Here is a 19,803-nt window from a genome sequence, read left to right on the forward strand (position 1 = left end):
TAGCCAAGCAAAGATAAACAGAGACCGGCAACTCACCAAGTTCACGTCGTTCGACTTTATTGCGTGTAATACTCACATAAAATCATAGGGAGGGGACATACACAGGGGGGATATCACAGGCGACAAGCTCCGTTTCATCCAGCCATACCACTCTGTCTGGATTAGTGCACTGTATACACAGGTTAGACCCTTTAGTGACCACCCACACACGTGATTCACAACATCTGAGGGGAGGTGAAGTTTTCATAGATATACTGCGGGGTCGGCTTTTTCATTTAACCCTAAAGGGCCCGTTGCATTGGATCTTAAGATCCAATGTAACTCCCTTTTTAGAAGTGTTGTATTTTCTCCTTTTCTGTGTTCTATTTTTTCAAAACCCACAAATCGGAGAATTTCAGGGTTATTCCCATGTGCCTCCTTTACATGGGATATTAGACGGGGTGCCCCCTGTCTGTCCGTGCGGATGGAATTCTACAAAAGCCTCCGATTTGCCTGTCTGCAATAGATATTCTTTCACATCCTGCACACCCGCATCATGTGGGATGGGGGTGTGCAGGCTGACAACATCTATAGAGCATATTTTGAAGCCTTCTTCCCAGTATAGATCATTAACCATTTGTAGTAAGTGACGTGTGTCTTTTATGTAGGACGGGAGAGAGGGCAGAAGGGGATTTAAGAGCCAATCTATATACAGAGAGAGAGGTGCTCTGTCACTAAAAACCCTCAACCCTCACTAAAAACCCTACACATAAAATTCTAACAAATGTAAAATCTTTTCTCCATAAATATCTAGAGAAAGGTATGATTTCAAGAAAGGAAGCAGAGAAGCTAGTTCCTGAATGCCCCAGACCCGCAAAATGGTACCATCTGCCGAAGGTGCACAAGTCATTGAGCCGACCCCCAGGAAGGCCCATATTTGCTGGGACTGGCTCAGTGACAAAGCACCTCTCTCAGTATATAGATTGGCTCTTAAACCCCCTTCTGCCCTCTATCCCGTCCTACATAAAAGACACACATCACTTACTACAAATGGTTAAGGATCTATACTGGGAAGAAGGCTTCAAAATATGCTCTATAGATGTTGTCAGCCTGCACACCCGCATCCCACATGATGCGGGTGTGCAGGATGTGAAAGAATATCTATTGCAGACCTGGCAAATCGGAAGCTTTTGTAGAATTCATATGTGAAGGTCTGGACTTTGTCTTGACGAATGGTACCTTTAAACATGCAGATACCTGGTATAGACAGGAGACCGGAACCCCTATGGGGACTCCGGTCTCCTGTACATACGCAAATTTGTTTTTGGCAATCTTTGAAGAAAAGTATGTTTATACTCAAAGCAATCCTTATTTGCGATATATAAAAAATTATGCTAGGTATGTGGACGACATATTGGTTATATGATCTGGAAATGAACAACAGTTTTCAGACTTTGTCTCGTATTTAAATGAAAAAACCTCTGTCAATATGTCGTTCACAAGCCACTTTGGAGGGGATACGCTCAACTTTCTAGAAGTCAGGATAAAAAACGTGAATAATTCAATAATTACAGAGGGGTACAGGAAAGAAGTTGGCAGGAACACCTTATTGCACTATAATAGTTCGCAGCAGCATGCAATAAAAAAAGGTATTCCATACGGGCAATTCATCTGCTTAAAGCAGAACAACAGCAGTGAAGAAACATACAATATACAAGCCGAAGAACTAACAAACAGGCTAAAAGAAAGAGCTTACCCTAATGAACTAATAAAGAATAGTAGATTGAAAGCAGACCAGAAAAATAGAAATGTTTTATTACGTGAAAAAATTTAAGTAACCCCAGAAAAACGTTTCACATTTGTATTTAATAACTCCCCAATGAATAAAACGATAGAAACAGCAATAAAAATAAATTGGTATACTGTATTTTGGAGTCAGATGAGACATTAAAGAGCGTAGCAACAAGGAGACCAAGAATTACATATAAAAAGAACAAAACAAGAGTAGATGTCCTGAGAGCAGCCCAGGATAAAGGGGAAAAAAAAGTAAAACTACATGGCTAGGAGACCTTGCCCCAAAAGGAAACCTAAAATGTAAAAACTGCAATTATTGTAAATATAACATGGCAGTTAGGTACATATGATTGGGGTCCATTTTTTCACACAGTAAATGAACTGATAACCTGCAAATCCAAAAACATTGTGTACGCTATTTTCTGCCCATGCGGCTTTTTTTTACATTGGGAAGACGCGACGCCAGCTGTTCGTGCGGATTAGGTAGCATTTTTCTTCCATCCGCACGGACAGACACCCCGTCTAATATCCCATGTAAAGGAGGCGCATGGGAATAACCCTGAAATTCTCCGATTTGTGGGTCTTGAAAAAATAGAACACAGAGAAGGAGAAAATACAGAGACAACACTTCTAAAAATGGAGTTGCATTGAATCTTAAGATCCAATGCAATGGGCCCTTTAGGGTTAAATGAAAAAGCCGACACCGCAGTACATCTGTGAAAACTTCACCTCCCCTCAGATGTTGTGAATCACGAGTGTGGGTGGTCACTAACCTGTGTATACAGTGCACTAATCCAGACAGAGTAGTATGGCCGGATGAAGCACGGAGCTTGTCGCCTGTGGTATCCCCCCTGTGTATGTCCCCTCCCTATGATTTTATGTGAGTATTACACGCAATAAAGAAGTCGAACGACGTGAACTTGGTGAGTTGCCGGTCTCTGTTTTTCTTTGCTTGGCTATGAAGATGGTTCCAATATATAACGCTGGGTCACCTGGCGGCTAATGAAAGCCAGGACCCTGGGCTAATAGCGTGCGGCCCCGATCATTGTGCCGCGCACTATTAACCCTTTAGACGCGGCGTTCAAAGTTGATCGCCGTGTCTAAAATGATTGGGAGTCGAGACCATCGTGGTGAAATCGCGATGTCCCGATCAGCTAGAAAGTGAGCGGAGGTCCCATTACCTGCCTCTGTTGTGTCTGATCGGCAATTGATTGCTCCAAGCCTGAAATCCAGGTTTGAGCGATCGACCGCCGATAACACTGATCTTTGCCGTGTCAATGCACGGCAATGATCTGTGTAGCAGATCGTTGTGTGCATTGTAATAACCACTAGGGGGGCTATAACACTGCAAAAAAAAAGTGTGAAAAAAAAGTTAATAAAGATTTAACCCCTTCTCTAATAAAGTTTGAATCACCCCCCTTTTCCCATAAAAAAAACTGTAAATAAAAATAAACATATGTGGTATCGCCGTGTGCGGAAATGTCCGAACTATAAAAATATATTGTTAATTAAACTGCACGGCCAATGGCGTACGCGCCAAAAAAATCCTTTTTTTTCCCATGAAAAATTAAATAAAAAGCGATTAAAAAGTCCGATCAATATAAAAATGGTACCGATAAAAACAGATCACGGCACAAAAAAATGAGCCCTCATACCACCCCGTACACAGAAAAATAAAAAGTTTAAGGGGTCAGAAGATGACAATTTTAAATGTATTTTCCTGCATGTAGTTATGATTTTTTTCAAAAGTGCGACAAAATCAAACCTATATAAATAGGGTATCATTTTAACCGTATGGACCTACAGAATAAAAATAATGTCTCATTTTTACTGAAAAATGCACTTTGTAGAAACGGAAGCCCCAAAAATGATATGTTGTCGCACAATGAATTTTTTTTCAGTTTCGCAATGGATATTTTGGTAAAATTACTAATGTCACTGCAAAGTAGAATTGGTGGCCCTAAAAATAAGCCATAATATGGAATTTTAGGTGCAAAATTTTAAGCGTTACGATTTTTAGAAGGTGATGAGGAAAAAATGAAAATGTAAAAACGGAAAAACCCTGCGTACTTAAAGCTTACCCGTCAGATCCAACAAAAAGAAAAAAAGTTTTTTAAATATATCACTCAGTAACTAATCCTGACTATGTACATCAAATTTTTTTTTTATTACACTTTTAATTTAGCTCACTAGTCTGAATTCCTCTCAAAGGGAGGGGGCGTGGCCTCACTGTGCAGGTCTCCACCCCCTTCTCTCAGTACGCTGTCTGCTCACATCTCCCCCTAGCATTAGCAAAACTACAACTCCCAGCATGTCCTCACTGACAGTAGCGGGACACAAACTGACAGTGGGAGGATTTTTCATCCACTTGTGAGCCCTGCGCTCACAGCTGTCAATCAAGGAAGTGTGTCCATGACATAGGTGATGATGCATGGACACAGCAGGACTAGTATGTGTCCAAGCAGACAGGGTGCAGTTGTTTGACTGGCTTTTTCAGTATGAAATACTGAAAATTTCCTAATGAAAGCAATTGCAAAACCTATTGGTTTTCAATACTTTATAACATATCCAAAGTTGATTAATCTGACAGTGCCCATTTAAGGGGTTAAATAGAAATAATTTACAAATCTGTATAACTTTCTGGCACTATTTGATTTTGAAAAAATTGTTTTCCACTGGAGTACCCCTTGAACAATACATTAGCAAAATTCACAAGTCTATTCAGCAAAAGGCCAGAAACACAAGTCTATTGTAGGCTCACTAGGAAGTCACAACATGGATAGCTGTTGTGGCAAGGGAAGAATTAATAGCTCATAAAATTCAATCATTTGGCTCACTGCTCCCGGCAGGATAAGCCACTTAAAGGAATTTACTAATTTCACATGCCTGTATTGTCTTTTATCTTGTCTTTCAGATGGTAATATGTGGCCTGTTCATTCTACCATTCCGGATTGTTCTTTTTTTAACTGTACTGATACTATCCTGGTTAGTAGCAATTATTGTCACTAGCTGCATTCCGAAAGACAACGTGGAACCAATGAAAGGATGGAGGAGGTAATTGTGGGTGCACATGAAATATTATACAGAGCTCTGAAGGGGACACATGCCATAAAATAATAAAAGAACTATTACTCACATGATAAATCCCCCACTGCTCCAGCACTGTTTCTCTGGTATCTGCATGCATTATGCCCACCTGACCACTGTAACCAAATACGGGTCCTCACAGTCACTTACAGCTATAGTCATAAAAAAAAAAAATACAACAACTTTGACAGCAATAGTTATTAAAAAAAACACAAAACAAAATAAAAACAGCAACTTTGACACTGTCATAGAGACATGTCAGAAGGTTTGATCAGTGGGGGTCTGGGTGCTTAGACCACCAATCGATAGAACAAATGTGGAGTAGCTCTCAGTTAAAGGGGTTATCCAGGAAAAAACTTTTAAATATATATAAACTGGCTCCAGAAAATTAAACACATTTGTAAATTAATAGTAAAGAAATTGGGGTGTTACGCCGAGCGCTCCGGGTCCCCGCTCCTCCCCGGAGCGCTCGCTACACTCTCGCTCCCGCAGCGCCCCGGTCAGATCCACTGACCGGGTGCGCTGCGATACCGCCTCCAGCCGGGATGCGATTCGCGATGCGGGTGGCGCCCGCTCGCGATGCGCACCCCGGCTCCCGTACCTGACTCGCTCTCCGTCGGTCCTGTCCCGGCGCGCGCAACCCCGCTCCCTAGGGCGCGCGCGCGCCGGGTCTCTGCGATTTAAAGGGCCACTGCGCCGCTGATTGGCGCAGTGGTTCTAATCAGTGTGTTCACCTGTGCACTCCCTATGTATACCTCACTTCCCCTGCACTCCCTCGCCGGATCTTGTTGCCATTGTGCCAGTGAAAGCGTTCCCTTGTGTGTTCCTAGCCTGTGTTCCAGACCTCCTGCCGTTGCCCCTGACTACGATCCTTGCTGCCTGCCCCGACCTTCTGCTACGTCCGACCTTGCTTCTGTCTACTCCCTTGTACCGTGCCTATCTTCAGCAGTCAGAGAGGTTGAGCCGTTGCTAGTGGATACGACCTGGTCACTACCGCCGCAGCAAGACCATCCCGCTTTGCGGCGGGCTCTGGTGAATACCAGTAGTGACTTAGAACCGGTCCACTAGCACGGTCCACGCCAATCCCTCTCTGGCACAGAGGATCCACCTCCTGCCAGCCGGCATCGTGACAGTAGATCCGGCCATGGATCCCGCTGAAGTTCCTCTGCCAGTTGTCGCCGACCTCACCACGGTGGTCGCCCAGCAGTCACAACAGATAGCGCAACAAGGCCACCAGCTGTCTCAACTGACCGTGATGCTACAGCAGCTACTACCACAGCTTCAGCAATCATCTCCTCCGCCAGCTCCTGCACCTCCTCCGCAGCGAGTGGCCGCCTCAGGCCTACGACTATCCTTGCCGGATAAATTTGATGGGGACTCTAAGTTTTGCCGTGGCTTTCTTTCACAATGTTCCCTGCACTTGGAGATGATGTCGGACCAGTTTCCTACTGAAAGGTCTAAGGTGGCTTTCGTAGTCAGCCTTCTGTCTGGAAAAGCTCTGTCATGGGCCACACCGCTCTGGGACCGCAATGACCCCGTCACTGCCTCTGTACACTCCTTCTTCTCGGAAATTCGAAGTGTCTTTGAGGAACCTGCCCGAGCCTCTTCTGCTGAGACTGCCCTGCTGAACCTGGTCCAGGGTAATTCTTCCGTTGGCGAGTACGCCGTGCAATTCCGTACTCTTGCTTCAGAACTTTCCTGGAATAATGAGGCCCTCTGCGCGACCTTTAAAAAAGGCCTATCCAGCAACATTAAAGATGTTCTGGCCGCACGAGAAATTCCTGCTAACCTACATGAACTCATTCATCTAGCCACTCGCATTGACATGCGTTTTTCCGAAAGGCGTCAGGAGCTCCGCCAGAATATGGACTTTGTTCGCACGAGGCGTTTTTTCTCCCCGGCTCCTCTCTCCTCTGGTCCTCTGCAATCCGTTCCTGTGCCTCCCGCCGTGGAGGCTATGCAAGTTGACCGGTCTCGCCTGACACCTCAAGAGAGGACACGACGCCGCATGGAGAATCTCTGCCTGTACTGTGCCGGTACCGAACACTTCCTGAAGGATTGTCCTATCCGTCCTCCCCGCCTGGAAAGACGTACCCTGACTCCGCACAAAGGTGAAACAGTCCTTGATGTCAACTCTGCTTCTCCACGTCTTACTGTGCCTGTGCGGATATCTGCCTCTACCTTCTCCTTCTCCACTAAGGCCTTCTTGGACTCCGGATCTGCAGGAAACTTTATTTTGGCCTCTCTCATCAACAGGTTCAGCATCCCAGTGACCAGTCTCGCCAGACCTCTCTACATCAATTGCGTTAACAATGAAAGATTGGACTGTGCCGTGCGTTACCGCACGGAACCCCTCCTAATGTGCATCGGACCTCACCACGAAAAAATTGAGTTTTTGGTCCTCTCCAATTGCACTTCCGAAATTCTCCTTGGACTACCCTGGCTTCAACACCATTCCCCAACCCTGGATTGGTCCACAGGGGAGATCAAGAGTTGGGGTCCCTCTTGTTTCAAGGACTGCCTTAAACCGGTTACCAGTACTCCTTGCCGTGACCCTGTGGTTCCCCCTGTAACCGGTCTCCCTAAGGCCTATATGGACTTTGCGGATGTTTTTTGCAAAAAACAAGCTGAGACTCTACCTCCTCACAGGCCTTATGACTGTCCTATTGACCTCCTCCCGGGCACTACTCCACCCCGGGGCAGAATTTATCCTCTCTCTGCCCCAGAGACTCTTGCTATGTCTGAGTACATCCAGGAAAATTTAAAAAAGGGCTTTATCCGCAAATCCTCCTCTCCTGCCGGAGCCGGATTTTTCTTTGTGTCTAAAAAAGATGGCTCCCTACGTCCTTGCATTGACTACCGCGGTCTTAATAAAATCACGGTAAAGAACCGCTACCCTCTACCTCTCATCTCTGAACTCTTTGATCGCCTCCAAGGTGCCCACATCTTTACCAAACTGGACTTAAGAGGTGCTTATAATCTCATCCGCATCAGAGAGGGGGATGAATGGAAAACGGCATTTAACACTAGAGATGGACACTTTGAGTATCTGGTCATGCCCTTTGGCCTGTGCAACGCCCCTGCCGTCTTCCAAGACTTTGTTAATGAAATTTTTCGTGATCTCTTATATTCCTGTGTTGTTGTGTATCTGGACGATATCCTGATTTTTTCTGCCAACCTAGAAGAACACCGCCAGCATGTCCGCATGGTTCTTCAGAGACTTCGTGACAATCAACTTTATGCCAAAATGGAGAAATGTCTGTTTGAATGTCAATCTCTTCCTTTCCTAGGATACTTGGTCTCTGGCCAGGGACTACAAATGGATCCAGACAAACTCTCTGCCGTCTTAGATTGGCCACGCCCCTCCGGACTCCGTGCTATCCAACGTTTTTTGGGGTTCGCCAATTATTACAGACAATTTATTCCACATTTTTCCACCATTGTGGCTCCTATCGTGGCTTTAACCAAAAAGAATGCCAATCCTAAGTCATGGCCTCCTCAAGCGGAAGACGCCTTTAAACAGCTCAAGTCTGCCTTTTCTTCTGCTCCCGTGCTCTCCAGACCTGACCCATCTAAACCCTTCCTATTGGAGGTTGATGCCTCCTCAGTGGGAGCTGGAGCGGTCCTTCTACAAAAAAATTCTTCCGGGCATGCTGTTACTTGTGGTTTTTTTTCTAGGACCTTCTCTCCGGCGGAGAGGAACTACTCCATCGGGGATCGAGAGCTACTAGCCATTAAATTAGCACTTGAGGAATGGAGGCATCTGCTGGAGGGATCAAGATTTCCAGTTATTATTTACACCGATCACAAGAACCTCTCCTATCTCCAGTCTGCCCAACGGCTGAATCCTCGCCAGGCCAGGTGGTCTCTGTTCTTTGCCCGATTTAATTTTGAAATTCACTTTCGGCCTGCCGATAAGAACATTAGGGCCGATGCTCTCTCTCGTTCCTCGGATGCCTCGGAAGTAGAGCTCTCTCCGCAACACATCATTCCTCCTGACTGCCTGATCTCCACTTCTCCAGCCTCCATCAGGCAAACTCCTCCAGGGAAGACCTTCGTCTCTCCACGCCAACGCCTCGGAATCCTCAAATGGGGTCACTCCTCCCATCTCGCAGGTCATGCGGGCATCAAGAAATCCGTGCAACTCATCTCTCGTTTCTATTGGTGGCCGACTCTGGAGACGGATGTTGTGGATTTTGTGCGAGCCTGCACTGTCTGTGCCCGGGATAAGACAGCTCGCCAGAAGCCCGCTGGTCTTCTTCATCCTCTGCCTGTTCCCGAACAGCCTTGGTCTCTGATTGGTATGGACTTTATTACAGACTTACCCTCATCCCGTGGCAACACTGTTGTTTGGGTGGTCGTTGATCGATTCTCCAAGATGGCACATTTCATCCCTCTTCCTGGTCTTCCTTCTGCGCCTCAGTTGGCAAAACAATTTTTTGTACACATTTTTCGTCTTCACGGGTTGCCCACGCAGATCGTCTCGGATAGAGGCGTCCAATTCGTGTCTAAATTCTGGAGGGCTCTCTGTAAACAACTCAAGATTAAATTAAACTTTTCTTCTGCTTATCATCCTCAATCCAATGGGCAAGTAGAAAGAATTAACCAGGTCCTGGGTGATTATTTACGGCATTTTGTTTCCTCCCGCCAGGATGACTGGGCAGATCTTCTACCATGGGCCGAATTCTCGTATAACTTCAGAGTTTCTGAATCTTCTTCCAAATCCCCATTTTTCGTGGTGTACGGCCGTCACCCTCTTCCCCCCCTCCCTACTCCCTTGCCCTCTGGTTTACCCGCTGTGGATGAAATAACTCGTGATCTTTCCACCATATGGAAAGAGACCCAAAATTCTCTCTTACAGGCTTCATCACGCATGAAGAAGTTTGCTGATAAGAAAAGAAGAGCTCCCCCCATTTTTTCTCCCGGAGACAAGGTATGGCTCTCCGCTAAATATGTCCGCTTCCGTGTTCCCAGCTACAAATTGGGACCACGCTATCTTGGTCCTTTCAAAATTTTGTGCCAGATTAATCCTGTCTCTTATAAACTTCTTCTCCCTCCTTCTCTTCGTATTCCTAATGCCTTTCACGTTTCTCTTCTTAAACCACTCATCATCAACCGTTTCTCTCCTAAACTTATCTCTCCCACTCCTGTCTCCGGTTCTTCAGACATCTTTCCTGTAAAGGAGATACTGGCCTCCAAAAAGGTCAGAGGAAAAACCTTCTTTTTGGTTGACTGGGAGGGCTGTGGTCCTGAAGAGAGATCCTGGGAACCTGAGGACAATATCCTAGATAAAAATCTGGTCCTCAGGTTCTCAGGCTCCAAGAAGAGGGGGAGACCCAAGGGGGGGGTACTGTTACGCCGAGCGCTCCGGGTCCCCGCTCCTCCCCGGAGCGCTCGCTACACTCTCGCTCCCGCAGCGCCCCGGTCAGATCCACTGACCGGGTGCGCTGCGATACTGCCTCCAGCCGGGATGCGATTCGCGATGCGGGTGGCGCCCGCTCGCGATGCGCACCCCGGCTCCCGTACCTGACTCGCTCTCCGTCGGTCCTGTCCCGGCGCGCGCGGCCCCGCTCCCTAGGGCGCGCGCGCGCCGGGTCTCTGCGATTTAAAGGGCCACTGCGCCGCTGATTGGCGCAGTGGTTCTAATCAGTGTGTTCACCTGTGCACTCCCTATGTATACCTCACTTCCCCTGCACTCCCTCGCCGGATCTTGTTGCCATTGTGCCAGTGAAAGCGTTCCCTTGTGTGTTCCTAGCCTGTGTTCCAGACCTCCTGCCGTTGCCCCTGACTACGATCCTTGCTGCCTGCCCCGACCTTCTGCTACGTCCGACCTTGCTTCTGTCTACTCCCTTGTACCGCGCCTATCTTCAGCAGTCAGAGAGGTTGAGCCGTTGCTAGTGGATACGACCTGGTCACTACCGCCGCAGCAAGACCATCCCGCTTTGCGGCGGGCTCTGGTGAATACCAGTAGTGACTTAGAACCGGTCCACTAGCACGGTCCACGCCAATCCCTCTCTGGCACAGAGGATCCACCTCCTGCCAGCCGGCATCGTGACATGGGGCTCAAGGTCAATGAATACTGGATAAATGTATTTATTTAATGAATAATCAACAATATGGTAAAAATATAAATAGTGGTGTGCGACCTACAGGGCCCTTGTAGGTCAGATGGACCACAGATGTTGTGTGTGTAAAAGCAATGAATATGTAACTTATAAAAAAATCGGTATAATTAAGAAAATGACATATTAAATATACAATTGATAAGAAATAACCATAATAAAATGTAGGTAGCCTGGATATGTGAAGAAATGTTCAGATAAATACTGATCCGAGAGTATTGGATAACTGTTCTAAGTATACTGTAATCCAGGTGAGAAGTAAACTTTTCCTTTAGATGTATATGATAACAGTACTGTTAGTGCCGAAAGTATATCCGGCTTGTGATAGTTTATAACAATGTCAAAGAAGTCTGTAATGACCCCTAACTGGTGCGTGTGTCAATCCTGGTTCCCATGGCAAGGAGCCTGCTGCAGGAGACTCGGCCATCTCACAGTGGAGCAGCAGTGAGCTGTAGCAGCAGTGAGCGAAATTCGGTGGACACAGAATGCAATACCGGGGTAAGCAAATAGTCAAATAGAGTACATTACTGGTAAGCGCTGGTCTCCATGAGGTCCAGGCTCCCTGGGCAGGGAGTCTGCTGCTAGAGACTCAGCCATCTCAGGTATGCTACGGCAGTAGTGGGCTCACTCGGGGTGGACCTCAGCGTTTCTTTTGTGGATGCTTGGATGGACAGGCAGCGTCCTCGTGGCAGGGTAATACGCACCTGTCCAATATAAAACAGTTGTGGTAAAGGTTAGAAGCGCTGTATCCTAAGAAAAGGAACTTGGCATTGTGGTACTTGTGGTTATTGCTGTAGCTGGACGTGTTTCAGGTCCCCCATAGGACCTTTCCTCGTCAGCTAGACATGATAATGAAAAGGTGATTTCTTAAAGTATATATAGTTATAACTCCTCCCTTTTTGTGTGTGTGTGGGGGGGGGGGGCGTCGCATTCAATATTTGACTGTGAAAATATTATAAATGTATGCTAAAATATAGTTGTGAATCAAAATGATGTAATTGCATACAAATATATAAGTGGAACAAAAAATAAATATAAAAAAATAGAAAAATACAGTGACCCCCCCCCCGACCTACGATGGCCCCGACATATGATAATTTCAAAATACGATGGCCTCTCAGAGGCCGTCGGATGTTGAAGGCAGCATCAACATACGATGCTTTTGTATGTCGGGACCATCGCATAAACTGCTATCCGGCAGCGCTGACTACTTCAGCTGCTGCCGGATAGCCATTTAACTTGCCCCGTGGTTGTGGTCCGGTGACGATCACTCACCTGTCCCCGGCGCTTCGGGATCCCCTGCATCGCCGTCGCTCTCCTTTGTCGTCATCATGTCGCCGCGCACGCCGTCCCGTCATCCAATAGGAGCGGTGTGCGCAGTGACGTGATGACGGCGATGAAGAGCGATGATCCCACGCAGCAGAGACAGTCCGGAGCGGCGGTGAGACCCCGGGAACGCAGCGACAGCGATGGAGGGCGACATCCAGAGCAGCGGTGATGGTCTGGAGCGGCGGGGACAGGTCAGTATAACTTCCTATTCTTTTCATTGCACAGATCCCTCAACATATGATGGTTTCAACAAATGATGGTTCATTTGGAACGAATTACCATCGTATGTTGAGGGACCACTGTATATAAATATATAAAATTTATTAGGTTCGTGTGTAATATACAGTGAGGGTAATCATACCCAGTGGATTCATAACTAGATGTGTGTAGTGTAGTTGCCCAAAGCTACTCATAGCGTGAAGTGGGATCGGGTTGAAGTCGGGGAAGGGTCCCGATCAAGAACAAGTCGGAGTGCTGATATGAACAGCCTGACTTATCAGCATTCCGACTTGTTCTTGATCGGGACCCCTCCCCCACTTTAACTCAATCCCACTTCATGCTATGAGTAGCTTTGGGCAGCTACACTACACACATCTAATTATGTATCCACTGGGTATGATTACCCTCACTGTATATTACAAACAGAATAAATTTTATATATTTATATATTTTTTATATTAATTTTAAATTTCACTTATATATTGGTATACAATTACACAATTTTCAATCACAACCATATTTTAGCATACATTTATAATATCCTCACAGTCACATATTTGTCTATATATGCAATAGACATATTGTCTTTTTCTCATTTCAGTTTTTCCACATTTTCGCTCTACATTTATTCCACTTTATCAGCTCTATGTGTTCTTTATAATATTCTATATTCACTTGAAACATTCACTCTCCAACAAATACCCTCAATTCTATTCATACAGATTCTCAAACCAAAACCACATTTTCCACATTTTTTCTACTAATTGAATGCGACGCCCCCCCCCACAAAAAAGGGAGGAGTTATAACTATATTTACTTTAAGAAATGACCATTTCATTATCATGTCTAGCTGCTGAGGAAAGGTCTTATTGGGGACCTGAAACCTGTCCAGCCACAGCCATAACCACAAGTACCACAATACCAAGTTCCTTTTCTTAGGATACAGCGCTTCTACCCTTTACCACAACTGTTTCATATTGGACAGGTGCACATTACCCTGCCAAGAGGACGCTGCCTGTCCATCCAAACATCCACAAAAGAAGCGCTGCAGTCCTCCCCGAGTGAGCCCACTACTGCCACAGCATACCTGAGTCTCTAGCGGCACGCTCCCCGCCCAGGGAGCCTGGACCTCATTGAGACCAACGCTTACCGGTAGTGTACTCTATTTGCTTACTCCGGTATTGCATTCTGTGTCCACTGAATTTTGCTCACTGCTGCTCCAGCTTACTGCTGCTTTTATACAGACATCTGTGGTACAGCTGGCCTACAAGGGCCCTGTACACCACTATTTATATTGTTACCATATTGTTGATTATTCATTGATCTTGAGCCCCAATTTCTTTACTATTGTATTTATTGTTTGACATCGTAGGTATAGGTGTTATTTGGGTAGCTCAGGTCGCAGGTAACCAGTGTGGTAAGAGCCTCTCCAATCTATTCAGATTTGTAAATTACTTCTATTAAAAAAATCTTTCAGTCCTTTCAGTACTTATGAGCTGCTGAAGTTGAGTTGTCCTTTTCTGTCTAAGGCTGCTTTCACACTATAAAAATACTTCTGTTATAAACATCCATCATAAAAATCTTGAATATTGTCCATTAAACGGCTGTTAGAAAATCCCATTATAGTCTGAATGGGGAGAAATTGTGCATACACTAATTCTCAAGTTATTATCGCCCGTCACAAAATAACGGCTGTTATTAATAACGGGCGATAACGGGTTAAAACGGCTATTAGAAAAATCCCATAGACTATAATGGGATTTTCTAACGGCCATTTAACGGACGTTTTTCAAGATTTTTATGACGGGCGTTTATAATGGAGGTATTTTTATAGTGTGAAAGCAGCCTAAGTGCTCTCTGATGACACGTGTCTCGGGAACTGTCCAGAGTAGAAGCAAATACCCATAGTAAACCACTTCTACTCTGTGCAGTTCCCGAGACAAGCTGAGATGTCAGCAGAGAGCACTGTTGCCAGACAGAAAAGAACAACTCAACTTCAGCAGCTGATAATTATTGGAAGGATTAAGATTTTTTAATAGAAGTAATTTACAAATCTAAAAGTAAAAATATATAGTATACACTGAGAGGGACTTCTACAGATCAGTGGGGTTTTAGCAACCAGACCCTGACCGAGCAAAACTTCTCACGTATCTCTATGAAATGTTTTAATGACAGTATTATATTATGAGAGAATTAAAATGATTTTTTATAAAATCTCTTTCAGGAGTATTGCAAAACATTTTCTTAGCTACCTTGGACGCCTACTTTACTTTTCTATGGGATTTCATGTCAGGGTCATTGGAAAACCTGCAAGCTGCTTGGAAGCACCAATATGTGTTGTAGCTCCACACTCTTCCTTCTTTGATGGCATTGCAGTTATCGCATCGGGGATGCCGTCAACAGTATCCAGAGTAGAAAATGTTTCAGTGCCTATATTTGGCAGTAAGTGACTCTTTGCTCTTTTCTTTTGCATGTTTTATTTATCAGTTATTTAAGTTAACTGAATTTTCTTCAATTAGAAAAAAAGGGTTTACTTTTCTACGAAAATGCTGCCACTCTTGACTGTGGTTTGAGTTTTGTATTACAGCTCAGACCAAGTCAAATGATAGAGTGGCGCTGTTTCTAAAACAAAAAAAAGCATTCCCTTTTCTTATACTCATCTTTAAAGGCCTATGCATACTGCTATATTGTGGTTCCCAACAGTCCCTGAATTGTACTGTATGTGTACAGCTGGGCATGTTGTGAATGTTTATATGTTTGTTTAGCAGTATCTTTGGTATATGATGATTTGATCTTCGAGTGGCAGACATATTTTATAGTATTATTTTTTGCAGGTATTCTCCGTGCCCTACAGCCTGTAGTAGTATCCCGAGTTGATCCTGATTCTCGGCGAAATACAATAAATGAGATAACAAAGAGAGCAACATCAGGAGGCGAATGGCCCCAGGTTTGAAATTTTTGTCTTGTAACTGAGACAGACATGTTTGTACATTCCCACCGTACCTTGTTCAACGACACTTTGGTGGTCACTGAACTCCCACAAAGGTGCACTGTAGTGTCAGGTAGCAGCTAGTTGGTCCTTCTGTAGGGAGGTAGAGAGGTGTCTAGGAGGTGGTCGATTGAAGGTTAGAAAATATGATGCTGAGGCTTGTGCAGAGCTTAGGAGGAGGTCACCACTAAGAGGGCAAGCTGATGCTTGTGTAGGGCTGCTCTGCCAAGATGTGAATTTGTCATATATGTCCCGTGTAGGTGGCAAGCTAACAGTCATTAGTGGTCTGGGGCTTATAGTGTTTAGCAGTAGTTATAGTGTAAAGTGTTAGCTTGCTGGGCAGTGGGAATAGATGGCCCAGTCTGGGTACTGTTGGAGGATGGCTGGAGGAAGCCTCTTTGTTTCCGGGACTGGAGACGTGACGTCATGCCACGTCCCTTCGTGACATGATGCCCCCTCCATTCATGTCTATGGTAGGGGGCATGATGGCCATCACGCCCCCTCCCATAGACATGAATGGAGGGGGCATGGTGTGATGTCACGAGGTGGCATGGCGTGATGTTACGTCTCCAGTCCCGGAAACAAAGAAGTTTCCAAGACTGGAGACGCAGCCCTGCATAGAATGCGGGTGCTGCACGGAGATGACGGGGGTCCCAGCGGCGGGCCCCGCGATCAGACATCTTATCCCCTATCCTGTAGATGGGGGATAAGATGTGTTTGGCCGGAATACCCCTTTAAACCATGGGGAGAGTATTTTGTGTTTGGTTAGAGCTGCAAGACATGCCAGTTCTGGGTAGGAGGCGGAGGGGGGGGGGGGGGTTAAACAAGTTTTGTAGGAGACTGGTACCCTTATTCTGTTAGTAAGGCCTAGGAATTTAAATTGTAATGGGTTCTTGTGAGACTGGGTCTAGGATGTGACCTTACAGGTAATAGAGGGGCCTGGTAGAAACCCTAGGAGCTAACTCTGTATAGTGTTGAGTTTTGGAAGGAGGTTGTATGGTACAAGATCTTGAGGGCTCAGGTCAAAGCTAAGGATTGCCACGCTGATCTAATTTATGGCCCCTAATTCTTCTACTGACAGTGCCTACTAGATAGTGTTGTAAATGTAATAAATAACCCTTTAGACAAAGGGAATGTAACCTGATGTGCAGGATATGAAGCTGCAGATGTTATGCTGCAGAATTCTATGTAAATGAATTAACTGAACACGGCTTCAAATCTTCAGATTCAAAATATATGCAGGATACTGTACGTGTATATAAACCCTTATGGTAGGGTCACACGTGCCGCATTTTGCAGTCTTATTTACTGCTGCATTTTTTCCTACCTATTGAAATCAGTGGGAAGCAAAATCAGTTGCGTGTTATAGTTATGTGCACTTCACTTCTTTTAAAGGCTAACTAGTGTGAGGAAAAACAGACCAAACCCCTATGCTATATTCACATCTATGTGGAGAATGGGGGTTCCATTGGAGGTGTAACCAGCATCTATCAGACATTTCTGAAATACCCAATGATATCCCATAAATATGTGATAGCCTGGGGGAGTAGGGTATATGGGGTGTAGCTGTGCGGTGACTAAAGGGTGTCTGGTTAACCCTTTCTATTTGACGCCAGGGTGAGGGCTCCTCTGTAATGCTTGTCCTACCACCACCCTTCCCAAGAGCGATAGGGAGGTATAGAATAATTGAATGTCCACAATCGGAGAGTTTGCTGAAAACAGTTGGAACTTTACTGAAGATTTTATGCAAGCTTCATAACCGGAACAGTCTCTATACATGCAAAGTCTCTTAGGGATTGACAGTGGTTGGGACCTTAAGCAATTTAGAGTCCTTAGACTGATATGCGCTGTTCCACTGGATTTAGGAGATTTAGTTGCGGTCTAGTAGTCACACTAGCTTTAGTGGGGATTAGTTTAGAACTCACGGTTTAGTTTAGACTGAGGCCAGTAGGTTTTCTGGCCAAGCTTGCCTTTGAAAGTTGTGCAGATCCGTCCTGCTAGTCCGGCATCCACAAGAGCAGCAACCCAAGAGAGCCATAATTGGCTACAGCTCCCTTATATGGGCAGGGGCTGGACTAGAGCTAATTGGTCCAATACTTCTGTCAATCACCTTTACACCTGGGGGACACTACCTGAACATAGTAACTCTGACTCTGGGGACCACCATACAAGGTACGGAATGGAATACAGTATCGGGACACCACAAATATATGCAAAATACCAGTTTCTTTAAGTCAAAAATCACGATGATCAATATCTGTATTTTCACATTTGCCAAAATCTCTTTTACTTTATAGGTTTTAATATTTCCTGAAGGAACATGTACAAATCGTTCCTGTTTGATCTCCTTTAAACCAGGTAAGATATTATAATCTTATCTCTGGGTATTCTTCTTTAATAATGATTAAATAAAACCCGTCAGAAGCTTTAAAGGGGTACTCTGCTCCTAGGCATCTAATCTCCTATCCCTGCTGCACCCAGCGTTCATTTAGAGCGTCGGATGCAGCGCTGGAGGCTCGTGACATCACGGCCATGCCCCACTCATGATGTCACGGCCACGCCCCCTCAATGCAAGTTTATTGGAGGGGGTGTAATGGATGTCACGCCCCCTCCCATAGACTTGCAATGAGGAGGCGTGGCTGTTACATCATGAGCGGGGCGTGGTCGTGACATCACGAGCCTCTGCCCCTCATCGCCAGTCATCCGGCATGGAGCGAACTTTGCTCCATGCACTGGATGTCTGGGGTGCCGCAGCCGAGATCGTGGGGGTCCCCAGTGGCTGGACCCCCACGATCAGACATCTTATCCCCTATCCTATGGTTAGGGGATGAGATCTCTAGGGGTGGAGTACCCCTTTAAGCTCCCCAAACCACAGACAGCATGACCCAGGCTCCCTTATTACACCCGGCTATGATTTACTGTGAAATTCTACAGAGCTTCTGAAAAATCATATTGGGAATGGAGCAAAAAGTAAAAAAGGTGGCATCCCACTGGCTTCTATCTACTCTACATGGTTTGCTTGACAGCCCCATACACACAGATATTAAAGCACATCTGTAGTGCAATATAACTTATAGATCTTGGGGGGGTCCGAGCACTGGGGCTCCCCGCAATCTCCTGGACGGGGCCGCAGCAGTCTGCAGGAAGTGCAATTTCGTCCCCAGCAGACACTCCCCCTCCATGTATCTCTATGGGGTACATGGAGGGGGGGGGGTGTAGGCTGCCGCATCATGCGGGGACAGAACACCCCCTTTCCAGCATATTGCCGCGGCCCCGTCCAGGAGATCGCGAGGGGCCCCAGCGCTCGGACCCCCCGCGATCTATAACTTATCCCCTATCCTTTGGGTAGGGGATAAGTTATATTGCACTACAGATGTCCTTTATGAGACCTGTCGACAGAGCCCAGTGGGGTAGGGAGATGCTGTCAGAGAGCTGTCTCCTTGACCTTTGTTCTCTTCCATACACAACTTTAAACTGACTCTGAAAAATGTGTTAATCATAGCGTGTTGAAATAAAGGAACCCAGGCCTATTTTAAGTTTCATGTGGTTCGGACAATATGAAGCTTTAGACAGGTTCCCTTTAAGCTTTTACATGATAGAGTTGAAGTCATAAGTTTTTATCCAGTTTGACAACATTCATTAAGACTCTGTTTTTCACAATCCTTGACATTTTACCAGCCTTCTATTGAGGTGCCCATACACCTTATAATAAAGTTGGTGAAACCACTGCTGGCCAACTTCATAAGGTGTAGGGCAGCCTCTTAACTCTCCACCAGTAGATGTCAGTGGAGAGAAGACTCTTTTGTTCTGGGAGAGATAAGCTGGTGCCAGAGCTGTCTGGCTGTGGCTTACCCCTCTCCTTCCCAGAGGGAACAAATGAACGTTCAACTGTGATATAGATACAGGGATGTGGAAATTGTATCGCTCGTCACCCCACAGACAAGCAGGGCTAAATGCCTTAAGAATTCACGTGCACCTCAACCAGGACCAAGGTGCTCTGGAGTACCCGTTGTAGTGCTCCATGTTGCTGCACTAGGCACGTCCTCTCCTGCCCGGCAGCACCTTCACCCTCTCTTTGCGGCGGTGTCTGTTATGCCTGCCGGAAGCAGTGGGCAGTCAGGGGCTGAGTACGGGGGTTAACAGCTGTTCTTGCTATGGCTGCACTTGGCAGCCCGCACATATTTTGTTCCCTCACTGGGCTGTCCTACACGTTTCCCCATAAGTAAACTATGTACACATCCCCCCAGGCATACCATGCACACATGCCCCACAAGCATACCATGC

The 19,803-nt window shown here is 45.8% G+C and overlaps 1 protein-coding gene across 8 annotated transcripts in view; it reads left to right on the plus strand.

Annotated features, from left to right (window-relative positions):
- LPCAT2 (lysophosphatidylcholine acyltransferase 2) overlaps positions 1–19,803 on the plus strand; it is a 92,818-nt gene that overhangs the window by 13,835 nt on the left and 59,180 nt on the right. For 4 of the 8 annotated variants that reach the window (XM_056526310.1, XM_056526308.1, XM_056526309.1 and 1 more), the window contains exons 3-6: positions 4,688–4,827; positions 14,755–14,972; positions 15,365–15,477; positions 17,817–17,877. In XM_056526310.1, the coding sequence (XP_056382285.1) occupies positions 4,688–4,827; positions 14,755–14,972; positions 15,365–15,477; positions 17,817–17,877 (532 nt within the window). The remainder of the gene's footprint in view (positions 1–4,687; positions 4,828–14,754; positions 14,973–15,364; positions 15,478–17,816; positions 17,878–19,803) is intronic. The other 4 variants (XM_056526314.1, XM_056526312.1, XM_056526313.1 and 1 more) reach the window with 1 other exon arrangement.

Source organism: Hyla sarda, chromosome 6 (genome assembly GCF_029499605.1).
Source record: "Hyla sarda isolate aHylSar1 chromosome 6, aHylSar1.hap1, whole genome shotgun sequence".
Taxonomy (NCBI): Eukaryota; Metazoa; Chordata; class Amphibia; order Anura; family Hylidae; genus Hyla; species Hyla sarda.